The sequence below is a fragment of the Pygoscelis adeliae genome, unplaced genomic scaffold (assembly GCF_000699105.1).
Source record: "Pygoscelis adeliae isolate BGI_AS28 unplaced genomic scaffold, ASM69910v1 Scaffold38, whole genome shotgun sequence".
NCBI lineage: Eukaryota > Metazoa > Chordata > Aves > Sphenisciformes > Spheniscidae > Pygoscelis > Pygoscelis adeliae.
In genome coordinates this window covers 18044956-18057087 of record NW_008825614.1, presented here as the reverse complement: position 1 = coordinate 18057087, position 12132 = coordinate 18044956, and the positions used below count along the sequence as shown (strand labels likewise).

At 40.3% G+C, this 12132-nt stretch overlaps 2 protein-coding genes across 5 annotated transcripts in view; one reads left to right on the top strand and one right to left on the bottom strand.

The window, feature by feature from the left end:
- The first annotated feature begins 416 nt into the window (after nucleotides 1-416).
- Nucleotides 417-3881, top strand: MTERF2 (mitochondrial transcription termination factor 2). 2 transcript variants are annotated; one of them, XM_009332970.1, is made up of 2 exons: nucleotides 417-581; nucleotides 2413-3881. In XM_009332970.1, the coding sequence occupies exon 2, from the start codon at nucleotides 2427-2429 to the stop codon at nucleotides 3618-3620; it is 1194 nt and encodes a 397-aa protein (XP_009331245.1). In that variant the 5' UTR covers nucleotides 417-581; nucleotides 2413-2426; the 3' UTR covers nucleotides 3621-3881. The 2 variants fall into 2 exon arrangements, with proteins under 2 accessions (XP_009331245.1, XP_009331247.1); XM_009332972.1 differs by having other exon boundaries at nucleotides 2396-3881.
- A 2459-nt stretch (nucleotides 3882-6340) lies between these two features.
- Nucleotides 6341-12132, bottom strand: part of TMEM263 (transmembrane protein 263) — a 13006-nt gene continuing 7214 nt past the window's right edge. For all 3 annotated transcript variants that reach the window (XM_009332968.1, XM_009332967.1, XM_009332969.1), the window contains exon 4: nucleotides 6341-9044. In XM_009332968.1, the coding sequence (XP_009331243.1) occupies nucleotides 8758-9044 (287 nt within the window). In that variant the 3' untranslated portion in view covers nucleotides 6341-8757. The remainder of the gene's footprint in view (nucleotides 9045-12132) is intronic.

Below are 12132 nucleotides of genomic sequence, written 5' to 3'. Positions count from 1 at the left end.
AGCACCCCAGTCAAACGCGGTTTAGCAAATAAAGTTTTCCTTCCTTTTATAGTATTCTGTGTTTCTGCATGGATGATCCTCACTAGCAACAGGAAAAAAAATTAGTGATGTCAAACATTTTCAGACAACATAAAGCTTGTTTTAAGTGAACATAACAATCATTTCCATGTCAGATCTTGGAAGAGCACAATTTACTATATCATAATTTTTTAAAAGCTCTATAATAGATAAAATGGCTGTTAAGTGTCTGCATTACTCACAAGGCAATTTTGTTTAACAGCTGGATTACACATTGAAGTAAAAGTCATGGTTAGTTATTTTTCCAGTTTGTACATTGGAAGTATCATCTGACATCCCAAACAATTTTAACAATACTTTATTTTTCTAGCAGTTTCCAGCTGAGCTGAAGCATTAATGAAGAAAGCCCTGATCCTTCAGAGATGTACTTACTGTGACTGGACCCACTAAAGTCAATAGAACTACTCGAGTACTCAGACACAGGCGGTTGTGTCACTCCCTGTGGAGGAGAGGCTTTAGTTTGCAGTCCCCGTGAAACAGTCACTTTTTCAGGACGTGGAAAGGTCAGCACATGAAAAGTCTGTGACTTACCTACACTTACAGCGCTTTCACGGCTATTGGGAAAAATCGCTTGTTCTGTGGCGGAGCTTGCTGGACAGCACTTCTCAAGTCACAAAGTTATGAAGATGAAATCATTAGCCTTAGGGTTATGACACAAGCAGCTTCATTAGGCAATCAGATTTTGCCTCAGAGATTTGAAATAATACTAAAAAACAAGTTACCAATAAACAGCTTCTGTTAATAACATAAGCTTGCATATAGGAAATTATGTCTTACTCTGTTAGTTTACGATGTAGTAACATAACAAGAGTCCAGCTTTTAGAAGCTGAAAAACATCAACTTGAAAGCAAAGGTACACTTTCTTGAGATGAAGTATTTCACCACTGGAAAATGTTTAACCTTACCTGGCAACTAGATAGAGGCTCTATCACTTAAGTTCTCTACAGAAACCACATATTTTCTTTATAAAGAAGATTGTAGGGGTCTCATGTAGCTGTTCCTGCAATAGGCTTCTTGGTCTGTTATGTAGGAAATTAGACTGCATGATTGTAACAGTCTTCTCTCTCCTAAAAAAACCCCAAAAATAATTTAACTTAATGCTCACGTAGGTACTTCTTGAAGCATGCTATATTTAGCATTTGGGAGAGGTGAAAGCAACTGTATAAATAGAATTGTCAAATGCACAAATTGTATTTTTTTTTTTCTCATTTTCAATTTGAGCAGTTTTAAGCATGTTACCAGCAGCAGCAATTTGTGTGAGTATTGCACAGACCAGCAAGTCTCCCTTTCACACTCTGTGCTTCCAAAAGGTTGTTATGGAACCACCACCTAGGAAGTTAAAGATACACTTGATGATATCTTTGACTGCTGCGACTCCTTTGGCCATTGCAGAGCAGGTAGCAGCGCACGTGCTGTTGGTGATACCTGGCAGTCAGTTTGAGCAAAGGTAGGGTATGGGGTTACCCGCAACTACCCTGTGGTTGCTGTGCGGACCCCAGCACAGCCACGTGCCTACTCCACGGGGTGCACGAGGACTCTGCCTACTGAGGGTAGCCGACAACGGCATAAGTGACCTGGAGACAGACATAAGGCATCAGTGCAAAGGGCAGCTGTAGCAAAGTAGGTACTGGAAGAGGCAAGTGAAGGCCTGAAGACGTTGCAGTGTACTTGCTTCCTCCCCCAAAACACCAGTGTGCTTATTCAGAACCCAATTTACAGATCCTGCTAGAGAAAAACGCATACATAAAGGTTGCAGTGATTTTTTTCCTTAATTATAACAAGAATGATTTCAAAATGCAGCTAGGCTATGAACTGCTGCTAAAGGAGCACCAGGGGGCCTCTGACATGTGAAGGAACAAGTCACACTCCAAACAATGCTTGAGAAGTTAAGCAAATACATTCAGAAGGGTTAAGATAGATATTTAAGCTGCCTTTTTTTTTTTAATTAATTTAGTAGAATTACTGTCAAATTAAATTGCATGAAACATTTTTCTAGTATAGTGTGAGTGAGCTGTAATGTAATAACAATGTTAGCTGCAGGAAATGGCTGACAGTTTGGTTCTTGTATGACTGCAAGCATTTATATGGACAGAGCGCTGCCCCCACATCAGGTCTGTTGCATCTGCACGTTACTGTTCCAGTGAGGCATCTGTCAGACCATGAACCTTTCAGAAGCATTCCCCCTCTGCTTTCGCGTGAAAGCTGCATTTGGTGCTAATAACAAAAAACACTGTTGAGAGTAATTTCTTATGCCAGCTCAGTCTAAATATCAGTGTCTCCGAGCATTAACTTGTGCCTTAAATGTGTTTTCTTATAGTTGTTCTCTCGCCGCAGGGCTGAATTCCACTATGTTGAGAGGAGTTGCTCACGGCGCAAAAGATACATTTACTCTCCTGTTGGCAAGATCTCGGTACTGTAACCCAGGACTGAATTTTTCATCAGTATGGACTGAAGTAGCAAACAGAAGCTTCCTAATACATTCCACTTACTCAACTGATACAAAATCAAGAGAGGAAAATAAAAAAACCATTGAGAGTCTCTACAGATTGTCAGTTGACATTAAGAAAATACGCAGACTAAAGGAATGGGTCCTTCTCCAGGATGTGGCCTACGTTAAGGAAATTGCTGGTATCTTACAAGAAATGGGAGCAGATGAGACTGCTGTAGCCAACATTTTAGAACGCTGCCCAGAGGCAATTCTCCATACCCCTGCAGAGATAAACTCTCAAAGAGCTCTATGGCAATTAGTATGCCAGAATGAAAAACAGTTGATTAAATTAATAGAGCAATTTCCGGAGTCTTTTTTTACTACTGAACATCATGAGAACCAGAAAGCAAATATACTGTTTCTTCAACAGCTGGGACTTAAGAATAACATAATCACCAGGTTCTTGACAAGTGCACCCAGTATTTTCTATAATCCTGTTGAGAAAAACAAAAACGTGATAGAGACATTACAAAGAAATTATTTAAGTTTAGGAGGTTCTGATGCAAATATGAAGATCTGGATACTGAAGCTATTGAGCCAAAATCCATTTATTTTATTAAATACCTCCACTGCAATCCAGGAGAACTTGGAATTTCTCCAACAGAATGATTTCACTGACCATGAAGTTCTACAGCTGCTGTCCAAGCTTAAAGGTTTCATTTTTCAACTTACTTCTACTACTATGCAGAAGAGTATGCTTTTTTCCAAAAATGTCTTTAAGTGCAGTGATCAAGAATTAAAACAGCTAGTGCTGAAATGCCCAGCCCTTCTCTACTACTCTGTTCCAGTTTTGGAAGAAAGACTTGAAGGACTACTGAAGGAAGGAATTTCTGTAGCGCAGATTAGAGAGACACCAACGGTGCTGGAGTTGACAACGCAAATTGTTCAATACCGAATTAAAAAACTCTCTGCTTTGGGATACGATATAAAGGGTGGAACTCTAGAAAGCTTGAATGGTACTAAGAAAGATTTTGAAGTCAATTATGGTAAGATACAATCAAAGAAGGAGAGACCAATTTTTAATCCTGTTGCTCCTATACACGTTGAAGATTAATTTGAATGCTGTGCTTTAAATTATGCAAAAGAAAATTACCAGAGAGAAAAGAGATGTTGATTCTTTGAGAAGATCCAAAACGAAAGTAATCTTAACCAGACTGCAGTCTTACACTGTACTTTGTCCTGGAGTGGGTCTTCAGGACAGTTGTGCCCTTCTTGGGCACAACTTCATTACACAATTGTAGCTTTCTAATGCTTTCAAATAATATCATAGAACCTGGTTATGATAAAGGTTGCCTTTTTTCCCCAGGGAGTACCTCACATGTTTTTTTGGTTGTGCTCATTTCCTTACCTAACAGGGCATTAACTGCTTTGGATTTTCAGCTCTGTCACCGCACAGTCCAGCCTGTGGTAGTGATCAGCGCAATCTGAGAAAGAGAAGGGTCATTTTTCCAGCAGCGTTCATCAACTCACTGGTTCACTGACTTTTGGAGACTCTTTTGGAGTTCCATTCCTTATTGCTGCAGAAAGTAGCTCTAGCTCCCGGATCCTGACCTGCAGCAGACTTGACTTCTTGGCTAGGAAAGCCTAGCTAGAGCACAGTCCAAGAACAGGGGCAGGACATAATGTTTTTTTATTTAGTGACTGCTACAGCAAGGCCCTGGTATGTTTGTGTACAAACTGTAATGCAAAGAAGCTACAAGACAACCTCCTTTACATTTCTGAGACTTCAAAATTTACTCCTTTTGCAAAAGGTTTGGGGCAGGAAGAAATACATTTATTGCTATTGTCTAGTTCTTAATTTCTTCTTTTCTAGCAAGGCTCGGGGAGAGAAAAGCTTAGGGAGAGACTCGAGTCTCAAATGACTGTAGGAGAAAGGAAAAAGCTATGCTTTTATATTAGGTGTAACAAAACTCTAGCCTGTAAACCACTGGTGATTAAAAATGACTACCAGATTTGCAAACAGCTGCCAGTTTCTAAATATATGGGTGACACTGCTGCTCAGATAACACTGTAAAGTAATTGTTGACAAGTGCTGGCTTTCAAAATAGTAACTATCTGACAGTGTTTAAGTTCTCAGGGGATTTTATTTATTTTCATTTGTGGGCTGTGAATGATAATATAAAACAGTAGCATCACTGACGATCATCTCAATAGAATTAGGATCATCAGTGATTTTATTTCTCAGAAAGACTTTCCTAAGCAAGTATTCCATACACATTCCCTCTTGACAGCAGGAGAAAAAACAGTTACACCACCACCCCCCCGGCCCATTCTTCAAGGACATTTTTAACAGACATTTTGGCAGCAAGTCCAGGGTTCCTTTTCTTAAAGAGAAGTTTTCAATTGCTGAAGAAAGCTGGTATTGAATTACTTGTTTAGAGGGTAGCCTGCAAGATGATGATTTTATATAGCCTGCCACATTATCCGCTGCGAGCTTGGAAAGGGCTAGAAACATCTGGTTAGAGCAGTGCCAAGGTCTCAACAGCTGAAGGTCTTAAACTCACCGCCATGCAGGCAGGTGCGGACGTGACAGCAGCTTGCGGGGGTAAACGCCGCCCTCGTAGGAGCGCATGTGACAGTGGCAAGAATTCAAGAAGGGGCACGTATCACCAGCATGATAAAAGTCAGGCTGCGTTACTAAGCCATGTCTTTGCTGGCTCTTCAAAATGCACCATTTTTAAAAGGAAACCGGGAAGACAGCCATATTAAAAATCCACAAGAACTTGCTTTTGTCACTTTCTGACTGTCCTTCAGTGCTCAGCTATTAAGCAGACCACAATATTATTTGAATTCAAAAGCATCCTTCCCCTCAGACACAAGAGCGCATTTCAGCTCTCTGAAGCTATTCATAATACAATCTGTAATGCTGAACCACAGAACTGATCGGTGGTTTAGGATGAAAAGGAAACCAAAACGTAGAACAGTGTTTTCCCTGAAAATTTAGTTTCAGCATTTCTACAGGTATCTGTTTTTAAAGTTCCTGAAACAGCTTATTCCCATCACTTACAGTATTTCCAGTGGCAATGGACAAAACAGGAAAGTGACATATTTCCTTAACGGAGTCACAGCCCGAGTTATAACAAACTCGTTTTCCATTCTGAATGTTTCAATTTCTCCTCCTCCCCTTTCAAAACAAAAGCATAAGCAGAAAGACTCCCTTTCTCTACCAGACAACGGAAATTCATTCCATCCTTCATTCGTAACTCTATGCCCGGGACCCACTTCCTCTTCTTCACAGGATTCATTTATAATAAAACCTCAGCGAAGCTCCCAATTACCAAAACGTTGTGTTGCTGAAATCTTCTTCCCCCTCTCTTGCTGTTACTCACAGTGAACATGAACCAGTTTATAAAATTAAGTCTGGCACATAAAAGCCTGTAGACCAGCCTTTCGTTACATAGCGAGCAGTCAGGCATACAAGTAGTCTTCCCCTTTTGAAATGGGGGCTGGGAAAAGGAGAGTAAAATAAAACCACAATAACAACCCCAAAACACAAGAACAACCCCACTCTCCCTGAAAATTTCAGATCTATATTCCATCCAGTTCACTACGATCTTAAAAGTGGGTATCCCCAAACCTCAGTTCCCGGGGGGGGGGAGGAAGTACAAGGGATTTTGTGTTGTGTCTATGCACAGCCTACACAGTGAAGTTACAATTTTTGTTAAGAGATGGTTGGCGCTACTTAGGTGCAGTTAAGACACTCTGGGGCATGACACTGTGGGAAGATTTATACCTAGGTATGCCTTTCTCCACAAATTAACTAAGGAAGCTTTCAAATGTCTGAAACAGCAACAATTTAATGTTTCACAAGTGTCAGGACAGAATCAGAACAAGTTTTTAAGACGAAGCAAGTTTCATAAGTGAATGGAAAATATGCAGGATATAAGACAAAAGCTCTTTTCGAAAACTAAAACCATATGCCATGTTAAAGTGTTTCAGTTACAAGATGCAGAAGTAATAACTACAGGATATGTTAAGAACAAAGCATAATGAAGTGTTGGCAGCTCTTACAGGTCTAACATTGCTTATCTCAGATCACGCTTGTTTTGCGGCAAGTTTCATAGTAAAAAAGTTAGAGAATGTCATTAAAAAAAGGGGTATGACCAGTTCAACATATGTTTTCAGAAAACGATTAGGAAGGGTTTGGTTGAGTGCCACAAATACCACTATGCTCCAAACAGATGACTCTTAGAAGTTCAGTGGTAGCACTCTGGGGATACGTCTACACTGGAAACTGCAGGGGAGCAGACCATACTAAATTATTTGCTGCAGATATCCAAGCTAGCTCATTTCTAGAGCTAACTGGTATCCTTAAACTACACTATATTCTATGCGATTAGCTTTTGACTATAAAGAACAGTTAAAGTCTTCCATTTGTTGCATAAACTTACCTCATCACACCCTTGCAGCAGATTGGAGCTAAGCAGCTGGTGCATCTAACAAAAGGAGCAGATAATACCATTTGTTGGGTTTTTGCTCTCCCCACCGCCCCAAATCCCCACGCTTAGGAATACCGTACTACCAACATATACAATTAGATATCAAATAAAGTTGTTCCAGAGTGCAGTTGAAGTACCAATGGCTCAGAGAGACTAGGTGACTACTGTACCATAATTTACACATAGCATACTTGCAACACCCATGAATATAGGACTAAGTTTTAGACAAGTGATATGTTTTGATTTTTTTTAATTTCTAAGTCGTCTCCCTATATATCCTTCCTGTACAACCATAGCCACTGAAAAAGTAAGCTTACGTGCTTAGAAGTTCTCTGGAGGAACACAAGTTTTTAGAAAATACTGCATACACAACATTCACAGCCGCCTTCTACAGGCTTCCAAAGAGGTTACTTATTTGCAGAATCAGTACACACACACAAAAAAAAAGATGACCAACAGCTTCTATTTTAAGGCAACCTCAAGCTGTCTCGTTACAAGTGCATTTTGCCTCTCACATGCTGCAGAGAACCTACAGATGTTCCCATTTGAGGTGTGTCAACATTTGGAATCTGTCAGTATACAATTTACTTGGATGATTTTTTTTTCTTTTTAAGGCCTCATCTACCCTTTTTGGTTTGTTTTAAATACAAGTATTGCATTTTACTCAAAAATCAAAATGCAAAGTATGAGAGAAAGATGTAGTGAAAAATTCCTTGCATTTGCTTAAACAGAGCAAGCTAACCTGGCGCATCGTGGAGTTAAGACAACAGCTTTCCTAGTTCTTCAGTGGTTTCCAACTACACAAAGGAATTTCTTTCAAGTCAGACAGTTGTGCTAGATGACCACAAACATCAGCCCAGTTTCCATTAAGCCATCATTTTTTCTAGTGTCTATAAGAAGTTTATTAGAAGCAAGTTTTCACTTGCAGGAGACAGATGCGTATCATTAAATACACCTGAGATGGAGCAATCTTGTTTTCAGTAAAAATTGACAGGGTTTCAGATATTGGGATTCGTAAAGAGAGTCTACAGCCCATTCTGTGAGCTGCACTGAAATGACGGGACGGTTCTTTACACAGCTTCGCCTAGTAAAAAGATATTTTTTCTAATAAGGCATTAAGTTAGTTCACTCTTTTATGATCCCTTCTACCATGTTGTCAAACTTTCTCACTCCTATCTCCCACTCTCATTTCCAATTTCTGCACACCTCCAGTTCTGTTTGCTCCAGTCCGCACTGGCAGAATGCCGTCACTGAGAGTTTACAGGCTGCCTGCAAATACAGTTTCATAACCGAAACTATTTGGGTACGTCCAACAGTGTCATTACACGGCTGAAGGATCCTTAGCAGGAGGATGTGGAAACCACTGAGAACAGTAAATGGCATCTCGTGATATTGATGGTACGGCAGAGATTACCAAGTTTCTATGTTCATATTTTAGTCCAAAACTGCAAAAGACTTACAGTAAATGAATATTCAGATATGTATTATCCCTTCAGATACACTTACTCACTTCTATAGTTATCAAGTGTAACATTTCACCAGATACAAAGCTTCAATCTAGGCTCTAATAAATCTTCATACTCTGTGCTAGCCAAGCTTCTTCTGTCCTTTTCAGGTGAAATAGAGTTACTTGCACAGCTCTTTAGAAGATAAAGTGTCTAAGACACATGGCTTCTCATGGTCCAAATCTCAGCAGATTTTAATGCCACTGATGTAATATTCTGGAGAATCAAGTACATCTCAGTTTTGGTTTTAGTCAGACTTATCCTTTTTCTTTCCTGTTAAAGGCACTTTACTTGCAACAGCAGATCCTACAGCTGTAACACCTCCAGCCACAGCAGAAACACTTCCTTTGACTAGCCCCACTCCCATTGAAGGCACAGACGTGACAGCTGTTTTGGTAATTTCCAAGCTCTTCCCTCCAATCCAAGCAACACCCCCGATTGTGGCACCAACAGCTCCCTTCGTGACACTGAAGAGGCCACCGGTCACACGAGAAAGCATTCCAGGCTGCTGCTGCGGGTGGTCTTTTAATGAACCTAAGGGAGGGAAAAACAATCGAGTCAATCAGTGCTACAATTAAAGCATTTTCAAAAGAGGAGTTGTTCGTAAGTTTTTCCTTTTCTAGCTTAACAGCCGTTGCACACAGCATATACTTACCTTGCAGGCTACTTTTCTTGGATGCTCATACAGTACCGTTGTTTCAAGTAAGAAAAGACACTTGGCTGCAGCGAGACATACCTCAATGCTGTTTTCTAAAACACAAGTCAATACTGAGTCTACAAATATCAGGCGTAAAGCTCCCAGACGGTCTTACATGATAAACTTCTGTCCTCTGTGTGCACTACCACTTTCCCAGACTCTGGAAAGTCTCATGGCCAAGTTAGCCTCATTTCTGGACTTCATTAATGGGGGGAACAGGAGGGTTCCCCCCCATCCTAATATTCAGAGTTAACCCATGGGGGGGACACACCCCCCAAAAAAGCAACAGCACTACCTTGCTGTTCAAATCTCTAAGGAAGGACTAGAGAAAGTTTCCTAGAGAAGCAGAGCCAAAGGTTTATTAGAAAACAAACAAACAAAAAACCCCGTTCTTTGAAAAGAGTTCATCTCGAGACGAAGTTCTTTCTTTCCTTAATAATTACTGTTTTGAAGATGTGTTTACAAGGGTTGTGTGCAGGGGTCAGGAAAGAGGGACAGAAGGTTACAAACGAGAGCAATCAGAGGAGTCAAAAGAAGCGTGAGAAAGACAAAACTGATACCAACTCTTCACTGTATCACTTCCTTTCTTCATCATGTACGCAAATTTCATTTTCTTCCAAAAAGGCCTTTTCTGTAATTTGGATGGGGAAGGGGTGTGTGTGAGGTGTCCAATGGCCAAATAAGCTCATTAAATACCAAAAGCGGTCCCCAAAGGCATTAACAATAGCAAGAGTTACAGGTTCCCAACAGAAGTCCCAATATGACGCACAAAACCAGATCTCAAACCGTAGGATTTCTGCATGTTATTGACTGCGTAAATATGTTTTTTTCTTTTTAATGTTATGTTTAACCTGCGCTTTGCGCAGTTCCTGACTACATGCTGTATAAGTCAATTCCTATTCCATATTTATGGTACAATTACATAGCCTCAAAATAATAGAAAGTATTAGAGTAATAGAAAGACTCCCAGAATTAGCCTTCCAATAGTTTAGTATTACTTCATATTTCGAAGTGTAGGCTTCAAAATCCTAAAGAGATGTGTGCACCTTGCCTCTAAAGGGAATTAAGACAACTCCATGCCCCGCTACTGCATAAGCATCATCTAATCTTCAAAGAAGAAATAGGAAAATGAAACAGTATGTTAATGTTGTATTTAAGCACACAAGAAAATATCACCCACTGCACCTATAGACCAGTAAGCCCTGACACCTGTTTGTCTGCAAGGTATTTTCAATATGATCCTTGAGAAATCTCTGGTCTTCACAACAATGTTGTATAGGTAAGCATTTTTTTCGGTCCTATCTTGTCAATTCCTCACCAACCCCGAACACTTCTTAAAAAAAAGTTTCAGAGAGAACCATGGCAAGAGACAGCCAGTTAACAGAAGTAGTGCAAGAGTTCCACAGTTTTTTGTATTTTCTAGCTACCCGTAGATAATACATGGGATTTAACAGACACGTTTCCCTTTCCTAGGGAAAAACAACAGGGAGAACTAAGAAAAGAGCAAGTGGAACCACAGTGGGCAGTGCTAAGGAAGAAACAAACATGAAAAAAAGCGGTGAGGGAGTCAGCAGCAGAACGAACATGCTTGGCAGAGGACGAGTCTAGAGCGGCAGGGGAAAAGAAAAATCAGATCTAGATCCACCAGAGACCTATATCCAGCCCCTGTCAACGCATCCACTCTGCGCTGCGACATGCCTCCGGAGAACCAGCAGAACAGGTCTCTGCCTCCAGTGCCCTAACTGCTGACAACTTGCATTCAGAGGACAGTTTCCAAGAGTCACCTCCCAGCACTCATCTACTGCAAGACGAAAACTAGCGTGAACAACTTCCCATGCACCTCCAATGAGTCTGTGATAGTGCCAGGACTGACCCAGCACTCAGAATTCATTAAAAAAGCACGAAGTTCAGAGTTCCTATGTGCGTGCCCAGAATAATTCAAACAAAAGATGCCATCTAAATGAGAGTATTTCTTACAAGTTTGACAAAAAGAAAAAAAAGCATGAAGAGGAACAGTGCAGGTCAAGGGAGCAAGAAATACTAAAAATGCTTCCAGCTTACACTAGTCTCTCTTATTTAAGAAATTGATATAGGTAACAGAAAGGGTCATGGAAACTAGAAACATAAATGACAGTGTTTTACTTCAAGTGAAGTAATACCTTTGCTGGTTCATTCTAGGCTAGTAGCTTTCAACCTGGACACCTCCAGCAAAAATGCATTGCCAACACAAGCACACAGTGATCAAAATTTCTATTTACATACAGAAAGCCTTTAAAGAATCACACTTGGAGGAGAGTATATAGAGCCTGGTATAAAATACACTGTCTAGGTATTATTCATTAGAGGATTCTTGTGACCAGACTACACACCTCGTAAAAAATTTTGTCAGAAAGTGCTTCACTTCCAGCTAACTGGATCACCATCATCAGGGTGATTGGGAGTAAAGTCTTATCACATTGAATTTTAAGAGTTGATTTCAATAAATCAGACCTGATATTAGCAAGAAAGGACCCATCATACCTAACTTAAAAAATAACAAGAGAGAAACAAACAAACAAAAGTAATCTTGACATGCTTTTCCTCACATTACTTCAGGTAGCCAATCCTTTGACAACATCTACTCTATTTCACAGGTGTAAATACTGACTGTGACTTGGTGTATTATTAACTTCCGGTGACGGCTGACACATTCCCTTCATTCCTGTTTTTTTATTGTCCATTAGATCTAGTAAATGCCTGCAGCTGCAAAGAGTTTTTATTGCCGGTTGATTTCTAGTCTAAGATACACATTCCTGGTCTCCTTGTTTCTAACCAGTATGAGAAAGAAGGTAAAAGAGATCGTTCCTAAACCTAGGGAGAGAATGACACGAGTTCCCTGTTCAGGAGTTGGCTCTACCATGCTACCTTGCAGCCAGCTTCCTGCTG